The 19,558-nt window shown below is 47.3% G+C and overlaps 1 protein-coding gene across 4 annotated transcripts in view; it reads right to left on the bottom strand.

Moving 5' to 3' along the window:
- Nucleotides 1-16,380, bottom strand: part of CCDC6 (coiled-coil domain containing 6) — a 119,389-nt gene extending 103,009 nt beyond the window's left edge. For 2 of the 4 annotated variants that reach the window (XM_019935873.3, XM_019935871.3), the window contains exon 1: nucleotides 15,842-16,373. In XM_019935873.3, the coding sequence (XP_019791432.2) occupies nucleotides 15,842-16,150 (309 nt within the window). In that variant the 5' untranslated portion in view covers nucleotides 16,151-16,373. Of the gene's footprint in view, nucleotides 1-15,841 lie in introns of all 4 variants that reach the window. The other 2 variants (XM_019935872.3, XM_019935874.3) reach the window with 2 other exon arrangements.
- Between the last annotated feature and the right edge of the window lie 3,178 nt (nucleotides 16,381-19,558).

Raw genomic sequence — 19,558 nt, 5'->3', positions numbered from 1 at the left:
AAGACGGCAGGTACCAGTTCAGCCATCTGGAGCCACCTGCGATGCTGCAGGCAAAGCCTGCTGTTTCCGGCTGCTGTGCTTTGGTCCCTGCAGGTCCTCCTCCCTGGAATGCCCTTCGCCATGAAAGACTACAAGTCCTCCAACATTCTGCCATCTGTGAAGCGTTCAGCGACCACCCAGGCCGATGCCACTCATTCCATTTTCATTTCTGCCGGAGCCAGTCCTGGGCGTGTCTGGCGCAAGAGCTCTGCACTGACTGCCCGTCTCCTGCTCAGCGGGGGAGGGGCAACCTCTGCAGGCTGCATCTCCCTGTTCCCTGGAATTGGAGATCTTCAAGCCGATTCAGCCAATGAAAAGCACAGGCCGGAGGCTGGAAGGGTGGAAGAAGGGAGGGTTGGGGTGTTTCTCCCCTCTCCTCTCCACCTTGGGCAGCATTCCTGTCTCAAGGCCCCCATGGTTCCAGCCCTCTCCCTGAGTGACCCCTGCCCTGGGCTCTGATAACACCACCTCTACCCTTTGCCCTCTGGAGGAGGAGGTATGGGAGTGCTGTCCTGCCGCTCCAAACCCCTGGCCTGTCTCACCGCACCTCCCGGTGAGTTGTATTCTCAGCGACTCTATCATTGGGATAACCAACTCCCGGGATTAAATTCTCTCCCTCCTACTCTGCAGGGTCTGTGTTCCTGTGTGAACCCTAAATGGGTTCCATCTTCCTTCAACCATGCTGTGGTCACTGCTTTCTCACCTGTCTCCTAGCAGCCTCTGAGCTCCTTCACAAAGTCTCCTTGAGCTTTGGGTGCCCTGCCTTACTCCTAAAAGGACATCTCAAGCATACAGCCGGCACTTAGTAGATGTCCAAAAACTAAACTGAGTTAAATGAACGCCAAGGACACTTGATCATCTCTAAGCGCTAGAGGCAGGCCGCAGGAAGAGAAAACTTTTGGAAACATCTTTACGGTGGAAGCAGGTAGGGTAGGGGGTCCCTGGAGAAAGAGAACCAGGCATGGCTTTCTTGACATAAGGGAAGCCATTTTGGGCCTAAGCCAACCTGTGATCAAAGCCTAGCCACAATGCTTGCCCTTGAACAGGTCTCAGTAATTGACGATCTTAAAGGAAGTGAGGGAATGCAGAAACAAAGGAAAAGCAGCCCGGAAACAAAAGCTGAGCAATAAAACAGAGTCCTAGTTCCTCCTCAAGGGATATATAATCTGATACCTATCTTTGAGTTCCGCAGGGACAAAGGTCCCCACCCAGGTGGGGGACGGAATGATACTGACCTTTTCTGACCCTCGTGACTTCAATAAACTAAAGCTTGGACTCTGTCAAACTCTGCCCCAATTCTATGCTGAAATCTCTGCTCAAGCCACTTCAAGAATATGCATGTACCCTTAGCTAACCCTATCCCGAACCCCAATTTTGCTGTTGGGGAGACACTGCTTTGGGGAAAGATCCCTGGTGTCCTCTTTACTTGCCACAAGTAATAAATCTTTCCTTCTCCCCCTCTTTGGCTTGGTTGTATCTTTTGACCTGAAACCCACCAAGAGGCAAACCCAGTTTTCAGGTAACAAAGGGAAAGAAGAAGGATCCTTGAGAGGAAACTGAGTCTAAGGATTCACTACCCAAGAATATAGAGCAACTGCCCAGATGACAGGACAAGGACTTAAGATTATGAATGTAAAAGACAAACAAACTTTGCTCTACTCTGCACTCCTACAAGGAATTTCACGGAACCTCACAGCGGCAAGTGGTCACAGAAATACAACACAGTGGCGAAGAACGGGGGCTGCAGAGCCGGCCTGCCAGTCCAATGACTCTGGCAAGGTAACCTCTCTGTACTTCAGCTCTCTCGATCTGTAAATCTGCACCAACTGTGCCCTGTGGTTTTGTTTCAAGAGCTCAATGAAACAGTGCATGCTGGCTTCATCAGCCATTACCTGAAACATAGCTCCGGGGTTTCAAACCCGACTGCCAGGAAGATGCAAAATGAACCAGCCTGTGAAGCTGACAGACAGAGATGATGCCCAAGGCAAACGAGAGCATCCGTGCCTTTCCTGCCCTAAGACCTCTCTTTCCAAGGGGCTTTCCAAACTCTGAAGCCAAACCACTCAACTGTGGGCCAAAAGCAGCCTGCCCGTTTGCAATCCCTGAACTCTCAACAAGCCTTCTCAGTGAACCGAGGAGAAAACCGAGGTCCCAAAAGTATTTGTTATCTGTGCCTGGCCCTACAGTGAGAGGCCGAAAGGCCCTTTTCTCCCTGTGCCACTGCAGGCTCAGAAGGAAAGGAGAAATGAAACAAGAGGACTGGTAACATGTGGCCAAATAAAGGGAGACACCTGAGACAGACAGTCAAAGACAGCTTGCAGGGAGGAAGAAATAAGGAAGCTGGTGGAGGAAGGACAGAAAAAGTGAAAGCGAACTGAGAGCAGCCTGAGGAAGAAGAGGAGGTGATGCCCCGAGAAGACCCCAGAGAGCCACACTAGGGACTTCCCTGGCGGTCCAGCGGTTAAGACTCCGTGCTTCCACTGCAGGGGGCATGGGTTCCATCCCTGGTCGGGGAGCTGAGATCCTGCAAGCCACTCGGTGTAGCCAAAAAAAAAAAAAGAAGCCACACTAAAGGAGAGGACAGTGTGGGCTAGCTTCACAGAGGAGGAGAGGAGGCAAAGGAAGGGCAAGGAGATCCACCATCACCCCATAAAGACAGAAAAGGAAGACACGGAATGTGTCCTGAGGGCATCAGTTATCCCCCAAACCTGAGAGCTAAGACGGCATGAGCCCTTTTTAGAGAAGGCAGTGGCTTAGGGGTCAGGTAAGATGCCATACGATCACAGAGGGAGGCAGGAGCAGAACTGAGTTGTTTGTTTGTTTGTTTCTTTTTTAAGTCTTAATGGGTTTTAGGATTGCCAGATAAAATACAGGATGCCCAGTTAAATTCGCATTTCAAATAAACAGCGAATAATTTTTTAGCACACGTGTGTTCCATGCCACAGTGGGGACATACAGACACTAAAAAACTATTCATTGTTTACCTGAAATTTAAGTCCAGCTCCTCAACCTGTGTTTCTTTTGCTGAATCTGGCACCCCTATCTGGTTTCTGAGTCTCTCTCCATTCCACCAAGTTCTCTCCAAGAACCCAGGGGTGGGAAAACAGAAAGGAGTTAATGCATAAAAGGAAAGAAGGGATGATTCACACAGACGGCCTCACGGAGCATGCTAATCTAAAACATGTCAAAGCCTAAGAACAAAAAATGTGAGCGGTGGAACCCATGGGAATTCGAGAACAAGAGAAAGAATGTACTCAGGAAAATCAGCGCAGCCTACTGGCTTCCGCATGTGGGCTGGCAGGTGGATTCCAGGTGCCTTTTCACATCACCCATCACGTACCAAGGACCCAGAGCTGCAAGGCGCGGGGTCAAGGAAGAACCAAACAAATCAGGGGTTCAAGTGATCAGTGCTGTTCTCTCCCTCATCTCAAAGGCTTCGATGGGCAGGCACTCCAAGAAGCCCGGGAGCGAGGCAGGGAGAAACCAGAAGACCCTACCAGCCTTGGCTAGAGCAGACAGATGACAGCAAAGGCGGGAAGGGCAGCCCTGGGTCCCAGACGGCCTGCTGCAACTCGTTTACTGACAATGCCAGCTGAGTCCCTGAATTTCACCGACTGCCCGTCTGTCTGTCTGTCCTCCTTGCCCCCTCTCATCACACCAAAAGCCTTCATAGCAGGAGAGTAAAACCCCAACGGTGCCCTGGTGAAAAGCACGCTCCTTCGACCTTCACGAAGTCCCCAGGCTACCATTTGTACTGCTAGAGAGAGAGCCAGAGGCAACAGAAAGAAAACCAGTCCCTTGAGGAGTCCCCAGCGAGCAAACTGCCGGCCTCCACAGACCCACTCTGGGCTCACAGGCCCGACGGTCCCTCCAGCACGTGGGCACTGCAAGCCTGCGAAGCTGGGCAGTTTCAGAGAGTCCTGTTTTGCTTTCCGTTCTTCAGACCAGCCGCTAAGCAGGAGAGGCATTCGTGTCTGAGCCGTCAAAGTCCGCCCTCTAGAACCCACACCCCCATGAAACAGGGTCAAAGGTCACACGACACAGAAGCAGGACGACTGCCTGCTGCGCACAGCAGTAGAGGCAGAAAACTGGGCAAAGGCACGCGCTGGGTCTTTTTTCATGAAATAACGGAAGGAGCCCGACAACTGGCCTATAAGAAAACATGGATCTTTTAGGAAACGCGTTTGCCTCCTGCTGTCCTGTTACTTTTACAGGGCCACACAGGCTGGTTTCATCCTGACTCACCAAACCCTAGGAAATCGGCCGAGTTCCCAGGCATCCCCAAGTGCCAGAAAAACGCAGGCCCTGAGAAGCCAGGCTGCAGAGCTCCCCAGCCTGAGGTCTCCGCAGAGCTTGGTTCTTGCTGCCTCAAACAGTCGCCTCTCAGCTTGCCAGACGCTGCTTTGCACCATCATGTTATATACAGGATTAACAAGAACAGTTTTGATCTTGAAACACATTTTGGAGAACAAGAGAAAGTGTGTATGGGGGGGGTGTTACTAATCATCTTTAATATCATTTTCTACAAGAATAATAATTCACAAATTACCAAAACACTCTGATGTGCACTGTTTCATCTGATCCTCATAACGACAGTGGGTGGAAGCAAGACAGGTACCAACTCCAAAGACCGGTTTAACCAGGTAAGTCCACCAAGGCTCAAAGGCTCTGAGGGCAGCATAACATAACTAGCAAGGTAGCTAGAACCTCAACTAACTGGGAGACACGTTCTGCAGGGCCTGTGTCCCCTCCCAGTGCCCAGTGATCAACACTAGGGAAGGGGGTGGGGCTACCCAGGGGGCAGAGCTAAATTGAAAACAATTCCACAGATACTCACACAGTGGAGCACTGCATAGCAGTGGCAAAGAAGCACCGCTACAGGTAACACGGAGGCTGACTAATTAGTCAGTGTAGAAACCAGGATAAGAAATCAAAGAATCTACACACATACAAAATACATTCTGTATAAAGTCACTTGTCATATGAAGTTCAGAAAGAAGCAAAATTAACCTACAGTGATAGAAGTCAGAACAAGGTTACTTTTGGAGGGGTGATGAGTGGAACAGAGCACAAGGGAACTTCAGGGGGTGCTGATACCAGCATGCATTTTGATCAGGGAAATGATTTACACTGGTGAATTCATTTGTGAATTCACTGAGCACTTTTCCATAAATTGGTACATTCAAAGCTTGGGTACTTTACTGTATGTTTAACTCCATTAGAGTTTAATAAGAAGTAAACCTGGGCACCCCCCAAAATAAATTCCACCAACGTTACTGAGCAGCTGCTGTGCTAAGGCTATGGAAAAATGCAAATGATGCTTCAAATGGCAGGGTTTTATGCGCCGACCAAGGTACCATCAGACTGCCCAGTTCAAATCCTGGGACACAGAGAAAGCAAAACGTTGCTATGAGAATGAAGTGAGTCCCTGAAAGTAAGGTGTTCAGATATGCACCGGGCAGAGAGTGACACCATAATCCGTAGCTATTATTATCACGGAATAAGACAGATCATCTTATAGATGACAAATGACAAAGTACCTGTCTCCCAGCAGTTTAGAAGGGAAACACCAATGTCTGCACTAAGCAGCCAGAGCAGATTATGAAAAGGCAGAAACGCTCCTACCGTCCCCCCCTTCCCTGCCCACTTCTGTCATTAGCCCCTGGATAGGACCCAGGAAAAGAGCCCACGCCGGCCCTGCTCTGCTCCCCAGTTTCCTTTCTTTCCCCACATTCATGGAATGCTTCCTCCTGCCACCGCCCCTGCCCACACCTACATGAACTTCAATTTCTCCTTCAGGTTTTAGCTTCAGCGTCACCTCCTGAGAGAGAGACAGCCCTCCTTGACTGTGGTTCCCACTCCCGGCCTAAGTCAGGGGCCCTCCCCCAGCTCCCCGAGTGCAGTCTCCTCCCAGCTGCGATCCGTGACACAGCGCCTGGCATACAGCAGGTGATCAATACAGTGCTTGAAAAACAATCCACTCTTATTGTGCTAGTCAGACTATTTTTAAGTAGAGGTTATAACAGAGGTACAACGGGACTTGTTCCAACCTGGGATTGGGTGGGGGGAGAGGAGGTGGGGAGAGGCGCCCAGATGGCTGAGCTATCAGCAGAGGTGGCACCTACTGCGGTACATTAGACAGGGTCAGGGATGGAACAGACCAAGGCCCAATACTGGAGGGTAAGACAGCCCGAAAGGTGCTGACAAACCGCCCCCCTACCCACTGAAGGCACCCTCTTTATCACTGTTTCTTTTCCAAAGCAGGGAGTTTGCTACCCTGGATACACTCCCTGAGGCCTGGGTTGGCATCCTGGGAATTTGCTGTGCTAATGGAGCAGCCCTCACTACTCTAAACGAAGGGCTACAACAGTGTGGGAACAACTAAGAGGAAAACGCCCCCAACAGGATAAAAATAAAACTGTTCATAAATTAATTTATGGGTAGTCTTGTGCTTAAACTCTGAGGCCAGACTGGGAGTTCAAATTCCAGCCCCCCCGATAGCCTGGGGTCTTCAGGCAAGTTACATGACCTCTCTGGGCCTGCATTTGCAAATCTGCAGGCTACCCATCAGTGGTGCAGATTAAATGAGAGGATATATGCCAGGCCTCCAGACAGCGCCTTTGCCATAGTAAAAGCACTGGGTAAACATTAGCGGTCGTCACAGCAGCACAAAATGACTTGCAAGTAGAGCAATGCTTGGAAGGAAGAATCTCAAGCTTTTTTTTCTTTTTCAGACTTCCTTAAATTATGGTTTATTCGAAATGCCATCAAGGAAATTAAACATGAGACATTTCACTAAAAAAAAAAAAAAAGGGCACCCATCATCTACAAGGTTTCTTTCCTTTCCCAGTCCTTTCTCTTTCCCAGAGGACAAGTTTTCACTGTGGGTTAGTCCCTCCCCAGGTTCTCCACATCTGGGTGCTCACTCTAAAGGCAAATTCAGAGCGACGGTGCAGAGCCCAGAGCTGGGGTGCCACATGTTTACTGAATGACAGGAAAGAACCAGACGTGGGATGGCCAACAGGCAATAAAAATCGAAGTCGGAGCAAGATATCAACAGCACTTTAATTAAAATGCTTTGGGTCCTAATTCACAACTTCAACACCAAGACAAGAAAAAGCAGCTAGCTGCTTCTGTAGATCAGACTAAATTTTTCCTATAAAAAATACACAAATTTTAGGGCTTCCCTGGTGATGCAGTCGTTGAGAGTCCGCCTGCCGATGCAGGGGACACGGGTTCGTGCCCCGGTCCGGGAAGATCCCACATGCCGCGGAGCGTCTGGGCCCGTGAGCCATGGCCGCTGAGCCTGCGCGTCCGGAGCCTGTGCTCCGCAACGGGAGAGGCCACAACGGTGAGAGGCCCGCGTACCGCAAAAAAAAAAAAAAAAAAAAAAAAGGTTAAAAGGGTAACTTTTATGTCGTGTATATATTACCACCAAAAAAAAAGAAAAATTACCAAAAAAAAAAGTCACTGGCCCTCTTCTCTGGGTACTTAGGGTATTTCTCAATAATAAGCTACACGCACTGAAGGTTTAAAATGATGTGAAATACTTAATATATTTTTCAAAGGACATGGCACCTTACCAGGTAGTGATTTGGACCTAAAGAAGTCCAAACCTCTGCTTTATGGTACATATACTCAAAATTGTATTCTTTGATTAACAAAGACGTTAAAATCATCTAACCGATTTTTTTCCTCAAATTTTTGTGTTTCTATAATCGGGAGCTACTAAACGAAGCAGAGACACAATGTTTTGACTCTTAGCAAATGTCTGTTTAGATAAATTAAGGCCTGCCTAGTGAAGAACAACAACAAAAACAAAAAGCAAACAAAAAACCCCAAACAAAAACAAAAATCTCAATAGAATAAAAGTTATTATTTGAGTTGGTATATTGGGATAATTGAAAAAAAAAAAACCCCTGCTTACATGCAAATAATTTCATGAGTTGAGAAGCTCTTCCTATAATTAAACACCAAATAATTTTTCTCTCAAGACTATTTTAGCCCTTCTAATTCAGTCTCAAAAACCTTGACTGCACAAGACTGTTCACTAAGGAAAGAAACACGTGAAGGGTTTAATACAGGTACTAGATTTCTAAGAACTCTCCTTAGCTCACCCATACTCCATGTTTTCATTCTTTTACTTTCCTCTTTCCTCCTATGGAAAACTTTTTTGAATTATGAGCTACGTCTGTCTAGCTGAATATGCCAACTCTGCTCCTTAGCAGCGAATGGCCTCATTTGATCCCAAGTGCCCTGAGACGCCCTGAAGGGTATTAACCAGCTCACTGGTGACACAAACCTGGCACCCACAGAGGCTGGTTTGATTTGGAACAGATGCGTGGAAGATTATGCCATCAATCAACACCGCTTTTTTAAAAAACTGGAGTTTGAAATTGTCCATAAACTAGTATCTCTAATTAACTTTAAGGTAAACACAGTTTCCCATTAAAGACTTAAGAAATTTGGTCCATCCAATAATTTCCATGTAAGGAAAGTGGGTGGGCCCCAGAGTGTAACAGGAATAGATGAAAAAAACCACCTACATAATTTTGATCTACAGGCAGATGTAAATTATGAAATTAAAAACATCAATGCCATTTCTTTTCAATCATCAGCACATAAAAAGAAAATTAAAAACAAACAAAAAGCCTTTCGGTGCCACCTGGACAGACAAATTGAGCAACAGTTCTCCCCATCTCTGCCTTACAAAATAAAAACAAACTCCAAGCTAATCGAACTGTGAGTGAATATGACACATTGTTTTCCTCAGATGTATTCACCGCATTAGATGAACTTCATTTTGGAAGGTGGAAGGTAAGCCAGCCCTCCCTGGAACCCTGGCACCAGTCTGCCTGAACTACCTTTCTTGTTTCCACTTGTATGTTGGTTATTTCTGCATTTCACAACTCTCTGGGCTGCAAAGTGCTGGAGAGGGAAGGACCGTTCCCTCTGCTCTGAATTCCCTACAGCACCCAGCTGGGGCCGAGCTGAATGCAAGTCAAGTGCAATCCTGCTGGAGAAGGCCTTACATTCCTTCTGGGTATTTCAGAGTATTTGGCACACAGTAGGCAGTTCCCAAGTACTTGTAGGTTGAATCCTATTTCAGGCTGTATTTATCACACGCCATTCCGTGCCATACTGAAGAGGTGAAAATTCCCCAGCATTAAACGAGTGAGTATTAAAATGAACTTTAATCACCAAACTGCACCCCATGCATCGAATCTAGGGACTAATAATAAGTAAGGAGGTGAGTTCATTCTAAATAACCATCAAACTATTAACCCTTTGTTTAATATTAATACTCTCCCTGAAAGAGAAGGCCTACACAGTGTGACATCTGCAATTTACTGGTAGGAGTAAATAGGGATAAAATCCACAGCTGTGGGCTTGAGAAGCATCAAAGATAAGAAAATCTGACAGCCTTGGAGAAGTAAAATAGGAAGAGTCTGCAAGTTAACCCCACTCCAAGATCCTGATGATTAGAAATATCTTCCAGAACATTCGTTCCCCTGTCAAGAAAATTTCAACCACCACCAAGAAAGCACACCCTGAACCTGTGAACATTTACTTCGCTAGCTTTGATGATCAATCAATCTAAAAGCAACTGCACGGTGACTGAAAACAAAATACAACACCTATCCACTGAGGGAACAAGGAAGGTGACTGTTACTCCTTGCTCAACCTGGCTGTATGAGTCTAAAAGCTCAGATTAGCATTTCTAGGTGTAAATGCTGCAAGGCATAATTTGAGAAAAAAGAAGAAAAAAAGAAAAATGAATGCAAGTACACACTGGGTGTGACACTCTATCAACCCCCCGAACTCCACTCTGCAAGCCACGTGTGGAAATCCACAGAATTCAGCAAGTCTCCCCATCCTGTTTGCTGCCAACTTCCTCGGTTTGGAGATTCAGGTGCCTGGTAATTGCCCCGATGCCTCCCCACCCTTGACGGCCATGCTTGTTTCCCAGAAGCCACTGTGGGGCATTTCAACATTAAATACGGTTATAAGAAACACCTGGAGTGACCTGCCACCATCACCAAAACTGAGATGGCAAATCTGAACACTTCCAACAAAGCCCTTGGAAAGGTGAACCCAAAGACACTTTGTCCCCTTTTAGAGGTGAAATGTATCACGAACGCCTAGGTATATGCTACAAAGTAGCCTACAACATCATCCATAGTTAGAAAGCAAAGGCTTGGGACACACACTGATTTGTAGTGTTCCACCAAAGTGTACAATATATCCACTCATCCGTCCAACGATGGTGAGGATGGCGTTTGCTGTTGTTCCGGACGCAGGCAGCAGAGCAGCTCTATGAGCACAAGGTCAGGAGACAGTCTTGGCGCCCTTGCCCAGTAAAAAACAAAACAAAACAAAAACACCTCATCACCCAATGCCTCTGCGGTCAACCCAACATCCCCTTGAGTGTCTACTGCATGCCAAGCACTGAGGAACGGAAGTGAACAAGGCAAATTCTGCCCCTGAAGGAATGAACACATCTGCCATCTCCCAAAGGGGAGACCTATGTGATGGGGGCCTGGAGAAGGGGCGGTCTCATGAATGGGCACGTAACCCAGCGTGTGGCTAGTAAACAGGCAGTGCCAGCGCACGCTGGGGTCGGGGAGGAAGTATAGTCTACTTGCATTTACTAGGTGAAGGGGTAGGAAAGGACATTTAAGGGCAGGAGGTACATCTTAGAGAAGCCAGAGAAATCTACTGAAATTCCAGGAAACAGCAGTTCAGCAGAGTGGGAGCTTTGAGAATGTGAGGGGTGTGTCTGTGAAGCAAGCAGGGGCTGGAGCACACAGTGCCTGGTAAACCACAGGAAGTTTACCTGGATCCAGAGGGCAATGGAAGCCACTGGAAATCTGTGAGCCAGCAACGGCCAGCTTGGATTTCTGCTTCAGACCAGTGTCTCTGGTCTTGAACAAGAGTCACCACAAACTAGATACTGGTGATTCTCTGAACTATTCCCCATCCTCAGCAAAATAAATAAAAGCACTAGAAAAGACTGTCACAACTGTCCTCTACGGTTTTGTGGGGATTTGTTTTTTAATCAAATACAAAGAGATTATATGAAACATATAGAAGAAATCTAAGAATAGCCTCCTTAAGAAGACTGGATTTGTGTATGATTAGACCTAACTGTGAGGTCATACTTTTCTCAGAGTTGTGTCTAAAGTTGGGTGTTACCATAAGAACCTAAGAAAAAAAGTTTTAAAGCAGGAAAAAAAAAATGACACACACTACACCTTTTTATAAGGGCAATGTTGATCTGATAGCTTCACAGAGTCTGCCAAAACTAAGTCTTAAAAAATGGAAAATAATGTATTAGGCTTCCAGAACAAATAATCCAAAATCCACAATATTAACTATACGGTGGCTTTTACTGGTTAATGAAATCATTACACTGTTGATGTTTAAAATAGCCAGGTTTTCTAATCATGCCGTACTAACATGTTTTTCTACTATAACTTCAAAATGCCTTTGTATTCCTCTATTTCCCTAAACTTCTATAATGAAAGACTAATTTTATAGATAGAAAAAGACAACTAAACTCTAGTGATTTAACATAGGTATTTATTTTCTAACCAAACACATGGCGAAGGCCTGAAGTGGTATAGAAAACACACCTTAGAGAACTAGCCACGCCAAGTATGAGACCCTGCTTATACCCTGAGAAACTAGTCCAGAACTTACAAGCCATTCAATTACTGCCCACAATTGCATTTCCTCATCTTCTCAGAGACCGCGACCCCTGGACACATCTCACTACACTGAGTCAGACAGTCTCCGATTACACTTTAACTCACAGGACAAGCCAGATAGACTTAGTCTAACATCTAAAAACTACTCAACAGCGTGACTGAGCATTTGTTGTTTATTTTCTCCACTCCAAAGGAGAAATTATGATCGATAATAAGCAGTCTGGTTCCACTGCTGATTTACTGGGAGAAATCAGATAATCACTCAAAACATTCCATTCCACCTCTAAGCCAAAGAAAACACACCGGGGGCAAGTGGTAACACCAGACACTTGTGGACCTGGATGAAGGGCCTCGTACAGTTGGTTCTTCCCCAAAGATGACGTTTACCTCTATCATACAAATGCGGAGAACACAGACCCATGAAGCCAGTCCTTTACTAAATGGGTAGCTGGACCAGAGTAAACGCCTACATACCAAAAGAGACAGAAAAGACCACTGGTTAAGAACTTCCATGGGCCTTTGGACTTGGCTTAAAAAAAGAGGGCACAATAATGAGATATTACTACACACCTATTAGAATGGGCAAAATCCAAAACAGACAACATCAAATGCTAGCAAGGACGTGGAGCAACAGGAACTCTCATTCATTGCTGGTGGGAATGCAAAATGCTACAGCCACTTCAAAAAGACTGTCTGGCAGTTTCTCAACAAAATAAACACACTCTCACCATACCATCCAGTAATTGTGCTCCTTAGTATTTACCCAAATGAGCTGAAACCTCTGTCCACCCAAAAACTTGTACACAGATGTTTACTGCAGCTTTATTAATAACTGCCAAAACTTGGAAGCAACCAAGTCCTTCAGTAGGTAAATGGATGAGTAAGCTGTGGTACAGCCAAACAATGGAATATTATTCAACACTAAAAAGAAATGAGCTACCGAGCCATGAAAAAACATGGAGGAAACTTAAATGCATATTACTAAGTGAAAGAAGTCAATGTGAAAAGGCTACAGGCTGTGTGATTCCAACTATATGACTTTCTGGAAAAGACAAAACTATGGAGACAGTAAAAAGATCAGTGGTGGCCAGGGGTTAGGGACAGATGAAAAATCAGAGCACAGGGGATTTTGGGGGCACCGGATCTGCTCTATATACTATTATGGTGCTACATGTCATTTTACACTTGCCCAGACCCACAAAATGTACAACACCAAGAGTGAACCCTAATGTAAACTATAGACTTGGGGTGATTAAGATGTTTCAATGTTGGGTCATTGATTGTAACGAATGTACCACTCAGATGGGGGATGTTGATAATGGAGGATGGGAGGAAGGGCAGGGAATATTGGGGAAATCTCTGCACCTTCTGCTTAAATTTTCTGCAAACCTAAAACTACTCTAAAAAACAGTTTTAATAAAAGCACACTGCTCTCTTCCCAGGGTGTAGCTGATTAGCAAGGTAACTTCCTGAATACGTTCAAGGAAAATGAAAGACATCCATAATCGCCTTTTGTGTTCAAAACATGAAAGTTAATATCACAATTAGAGGAACTAGTAAGAGCCATGAAGGCAAGTACTAATAGGATTCTGGTACCATCTTCCCTTCAAATAAACTCGAAAGTGAAAAATCTAGCAAAGCCTTCACTTAATTGAATATCTAGACCTTGTCAAACACTTCCTGGGCAGCTACCAGCAAGGGCTATATGTCAGTTAGAGTTGTCAGGGGCTGTGCAGCTTAACCTTGACATAGACTATGACAGTGTTGTTCAATGGAATCCTTACATCCACAGACCCAGTTCATGTGGTCGCACACATTTCTCCTCGCAAATTACACACCCTAGAGGTCAAACCCCCCAAACACAATCTGCGTCCTAGGTCAGTTAACTCTAACTCTCAAAAGCTGAAAGGAATCTCTCCTCTGCATTTGCCTTAGTAACACCTGCCAAGTACTAGGGAACTCAGGAAACCACAGGCACTTTATTTGTTTCCCTGATTATATTAATCAGAGATTAAAGAAGCATGGAGAAATTTCTGGTACGTATAGGCTGTCATCTAAAACAATTTTAAAATTTGACTCAGTGAGGCCACAGAACATTTCACAAGGCGTATTTGGTGAAATGTCAGTTTTAGTTGCGGTAAGTACCAAGGAAGCCACCACCTCGCACGCTCTTCTCGCCAAGTATTCAGAGGTCTCTGATCTTATACACCAGGAACGAATGTGTTTGTCCATGCAAAGCCAACGTGTGGTGTACAATTTACAGACCTACTTTTTAATATGGCCAGGTGTCAAACAGATAACCCTTTCCTAGTCTCTCCACCCCCCCCATCCTCCCTCCCAAACAAAAACAGCCTGAATTGCTCACAGTACGCAAGAAGCCAGAGATTCTGTTTCGTGTAAGTGTTGCTGCTTTTGGTGGTTCACATTCTCCAAGAGACCAACGAACCCTCTCATTTACTAACTCCAACCTTAACTAAATTGCTTCCACCAGCTTCTCCCTCTTCTCAAACCCCCACTCACCGTAGACATCTCTCTCAGCCAAAAAAGCTACTCAAGAGGCTTGGAAGCGGCTGCCTCTGCAAATTCCTCCCCCTTCCTACCAAAAGGGCACTTCAAGAACTTTACAGTCTGCAGACACATGCATATGGCTCCAATGCCATCCACCAGGGCTGGATTTGAGCATGCGGAGTGTCTTTCAACAATCAATTTCTAGTTAGGCTGCCCATCACACTGAAACTGGGGTGAAAACCTGCTTTCTAAGCAAATTCAGAATGCCATCCAGTTCCCAAGTGTGAGCTAGCACTGGGGGGGAGCATACACACACTCCCTCCTCCACTGAAGACTTTTTCCTGGCACAGGGGCATCCTAAACTCGCCCCATTTCCTTTCCAGGGTCGTCATCTTTGATCTGCCCCCAAGTTCATGCCTTTTTCTCCACCTGAAGGTTCAGCCTAATCAGCTATTCTGCAGCAGCAATAGCAATTTATCCCCTTGGTTTCTTGACACTTTCCTCTCTCCTCCTGGCTGTGAATCTGTTTTGATCTCAACAGGGCTGTCTGTAGGGGGATCCTGGAAGTTAATGATGTGGCTAGCTGGCAGGGATGGTAGGTGAGAGCACACAATGTACTTTTTCCAGTTATGTTTCGCCTCACCATAGCTAATAGTGGCCTTTCTAAAGGCCTGCTACACTAAAAGGGAGACCTACACCCCTAAACTTCCCCTCTTCGGGGGCGCCTCTGGAGGCCAGGTGGAAACAGAACAGACAGCCCGGACTCCGAGGCAAAATATCCCTAGACACTCCACCACCAATGAAGCAAACACACGTACATCTTGCTCAGCAAGGGAGTCAGTCGATGCCCTTCACCCAGGTTTCGGCCGGTTCAGGCTTCGTAGCCTTCACTCCGTCCAGGCCGGTATAAGATGCTGCATTCTCCCGGCTGTACACCGCCGCCGCCACCCCCCACCCAAGGAAAGGGCTTCCAACGGAGGTGGGAGCATTAGCTCCGGTACCCGCCCTTCCCTCTCGATCCTGGCCAGAAAAACTCCACTTCCCGGATTCCCGGCCACTCTCTCCCGCCCCCTCCCCGGGCGATCCAGCCATAGCGCCGTCCTGATGCCAGCGAAGTACCCAGCCCAGCTGCGCACCCCCCGAACCCCAACGCAGGCCCCCGGAACAGGCCCCGGCTTCCTCCCTCTCCCTCTGCCTAGGGCTCCCGGGCTCTGAACGCACCCCTCAAGCAAACTAGGACTGAAAAAAGTCCCACCCCGCCTCCCCAGCCACGCCGCCGGCCTCCAGCTCCGCCCGGGAGGGGCCTCCTCCCCAGAGGCGACAAGGAAACGCGGGTGGTGGTTCCAGCAGCCTCCTCCCGCACCCCGCGAGGGGCCTGGACCCGGGGAGGGCAGACCCGCGCGGCCCCGAAGGGACACCTCCCTCTCCCCCACCCTCCGGGGCCAGCGGGTCTTGGCAGGGAGCGTGCTCTCTGCGGGTCCTCGGGAGCCTCGGGGAGCCCGGGGGCCGCCCGGGTCTGGGCGCAGCGTCTCCCGGGGGCGGGCGGAGGTCGGCGCTGCGGCGCGCCCGTGGGGGACACTCACGATGGTCACGCTGGCTTTGCGCAGGTCGCGGTTCTCCTCCTGCAGCGCCTTGCACTTGAGTTTGTAGGTCTCCAGCTCGATCTTGAGCACCTTGTTCTCCTGCTGCAGCGAGGCCAGGCGGTTGGTGAGCTCCTCCAGGCGGAACGGCGAGATGACAATGCCCCCCGACTTCCCACCGCCGCCGCCTCCCCCGCCGCCACCGCCGCCGCCGGCGCCCGAAGTCGACGAGCAAGACGACTGCATGGCGGCCGAGCTGCCGCTGCTGCCCCCCGCCCCGTCCGTGTCGCTCTCGCTGGCGCTGTCCGCCATGGCCGCGGCGGGCTGGGGAGACGACGAGGAGGAGGAGCAGGGAGGCGGCGGCGGCGAAGGCTGGGCTGCGAATGAGTGGGCGCCGGTCGAGCACAGGGGAGCGCCGAGCTGGGAGCCTGGCAGCAGGGCGCAGACTCGGAGTGGCTGCGAGAGAAAGAGAGGGAGCTTCCCGCTGCCAAGGGACCTCCTCTGCCAGCGAACAGAGACCCCGCCCGGGCTCGGGCAGTATTGCACTGGGGCGCGCTCCAGCCGGGCCTGGCGCGCTCGCTAGGCCGCCCTGCAAAGCCGGCCGAAAGCTCCGAGACCCGCCCCCCTCCGCCGCCGCCGCCGCTGCCGCCGCCGCCGCCGCCGCAGCCGCCCTCCTCCTGGCGTGCGCCGGACGGCTGGGGAAGCGCGGGCCCGGCCGGGGCGGGAAGGCCAGGCCAACCTACGCGCCAGCCGCTCGCCGGCCACAAGTGTTCCGAGGGTGGGCCTCCCAGCCCCCTGACCTAAGCCCGAGGCCGCCCATCCTCTTCCGGGCTCAAGCCAGCTCCTGGGAGAAGGAAACCTAACGACCCACTAGCCTCGCAGGTGCTGGGGACACGTGGAAAGGTCAGCCCGGCTCTGGTATCCAGCCCCGGCCGAGCCCGTGGCCCCATCTTCCGCCGACAGTGTGTGCTCCTGTCTCCCTCTGTCTGTTTCAGACATACACGCAGCCCTTTTAGTTTGATCTCCGTGAGCTTGCCTGGGAAGCTTCGGATAGCGCTCACAGAACAGAAAGTTACCCTGCAAGGAGCCGAGTAGGGCGAGGCGACAGCAGCCACAGGTTAACCTCGTTAAGAAAAAATTTGCAGAAAAGACACGCCGCCCTCTCTACTCCTCCTCCTCCTAATCTGGTAAACCACACTGCGCGCAATTGTTTAAACAAGGTGCAACTTTTTTTCTCTCTCTGCATCTTGCAGACAATGCCAGGACCTGTAGCGCAATAGGATTAAGACAGTAACATTTATCTAATCCCAAAAGAAAAAAAGAGAAGCACTTTCTGTGGATTAAAACGTCTCTTTTAAGTGCCAATTTTCCAAAGTAACTGCAGACAGAGCATTCGGCTATACTAATAGTGGTGATTAAGTGGGAATACAACATAACCATCATTCTTCTTTACGATCATTTAGCCCACTTGTAGGAAAGTTTAGTAGGTCAAAAATAAAACAGAGTAATTATGCTACTGTGGTCTAATTCAGGGTTCTAGTTTTGAAAAGCATAAGAAATTCAAAATCAAAACTTGTATTTCCCCTCTCCCCTCCCAAACAAAGGCTTACAGGAAATTGGCCCAGCAGGTGAGATGATTCTAAACACTTTACACGGTTGACACAAAACAGCTTTCACTTATGTATAAAAATCAGAAAATGAAACTGACCAGACTAGTTTTATTATCCAAGCTTAGCCAACGGAAGAACAAACACATGGAAACAAAAAATAGGAAAAAATAAAGTGTAAAATTTTTTTTATTGTTTTGCACTCTGGGGAAAGTTTATAAAGTGTTAGGAAGAATAAAGAAGTGGCTTTAATGATTTTTATTCCAACTCCTCCATTATCTTTAAACCTAAACTTGACCTAATGATTACACTGTTATTCAATGGCTAATGAAAACTGGTACCAGGGAGTAAACTGAAACCTCCAAGTGTTCCAAATGACATCGTCTTTTACCAAGATGGCTGCTTCTAGCAGACAGCTCCAAAATGCCAACTGCAATTAAGCCCCAAATTTCTCCTAATTATTTTTTAGTTTAGTACTAGAGGACTTCTGGACTTAGCCACTGTTGCTGTAGCAGGAACAAAAAGAAAACTAGAGAGCTGGCTTTACTCTTCAGAAGCATACAACCAATGTAAATAATTCTGTTAGAAGTGATCCAGTTTAATTTTCACTGAAACTGACTCCTCTCGCTGACTTTTCCTTTTGGGGATCTGCTACATGAGACAAGCAGCTCGTTAAATTGGAAACGGCTTCTGGAAAACTCACTTGCTGGGTGAAATGGAGGAGCAATGCTAGCAGGGAGCAGTGCCACAAGGCGAAACTCAGACTTAACAGCATTCTTTCCACTTTATCCAGCACCGTGATAGAATCTTAAGAGCCAGTCTGGCTTCCATACTTCACAAGTTTCCATTGTTCCCTATCCCACAGTATCTTAAAGCTTCCACTTTTCAAGCTTACTTAGAAACATTCCTTCCAGGCAAAGCAGGGGGCAAGCTGGCTCTCAGCTTTATCACCAACTGCCTCAGAAAGAGGACCTACTGCTACAAGTCAGCAGAGGGGTGGGGTTTAAAGTGCCTGACTTTCTTAAAGGGCCCACGGTTACGGTAACTTAAAATGGATTGGTCTTGAACAGGATCTGGAGGAAAACAGCATTCTGACCTGGTACCCACAGGCAGTAACTGTGTTTAGAAGACTTTAGGGAGAAAGCCATCTTCTAAAGCTTCCCTGCTGATACAGATGGGAATAAACTGGAGAATATTTTTTCACTGTGGTTTTTTATTGTTATTGCAAAGCAGAAGCGTGTCTAATTTTCTACTTGTAAAAGTGGTTCCCCTTATAAACAGACCATTTATCACAACACTGGTTCAGTAATAGCATTACAATGAAAACACTAGTTAGAAAACCAATAATATCATAAAACTTCTTCCCAGCTTTCCAGGGGAAATGAATCAGAAGACTAAATGGTAGTCTGTGTTGCCTGGAGGAAGAAGAGACAAATGTAGATCGTCACTTCCATTGGAGAAATAACAAAATTTTCTTTTGTCCTAAATTCGAGCTGCAAAAATATGACAACAAAGATAAAGAATACCTATAGTCTAATTACAAAGCACAACATCGAAATCTGTCCCAGTCCATTTGTGCGGCTGATTTACTCCACGGCCTTGGAACTTTCAATAATAAAGCTAAAATAAGGGCATAAATCATAGGCGATTTTTGTTGTTTAATTTTTAGTGGCTCTAAATAAATTGCTGTACGTATCTAATTACATTAGTGTGAGATACAAGTGATTTCATTCAAACTCTGAAAGGATTTAGTGGTTGCAGAACCCACCCTTGCAGTTTTAAAAAGAATTGGAGTAAGCCAAGTATGAGATGGTTATCACAGATTATCAGAATTTGGATAGAATCGTAGAATGTGCCACTGGGGTGCTATCATTTCTTGAAAGGTAATTGATAGTGTTTATTTAAATATATCTTGATTTAGAGGCTAAGTCTAGTCCCTAAATCTGGTACAGAGTTTCTCACCCTCAGCACTATTAACACTTGGAGCCAGAAAATTCTTTTTTTTTAAATTGAAGTATAGTTGATTTGCAATGTCATGTTACTTTCAGGTGTACAGCACAGTGATTCAGTTATATATATATATATATATATATATATTCTTTTTCAGATTCTT

The sequence above is a fragment of the Tursiops truncatus genome, chromosome 16, assembly GCF_011762595.2.
Source record: "Tursiops truncatus isolate mTurTru1 chromosome 16, mTurTru1.mat.Y, whole genome shotgun sequence".
NCBI lineage: Eukaryota > Metazoa > Chordata > Mammalia > Artiodactyla > Delphinidae > Tursiops > Tursiops truncatus.
Note: the sequence above shows the minus strand (reverse complement) of the source record. Positions and strands in the feature narration are given on the sequence as shown.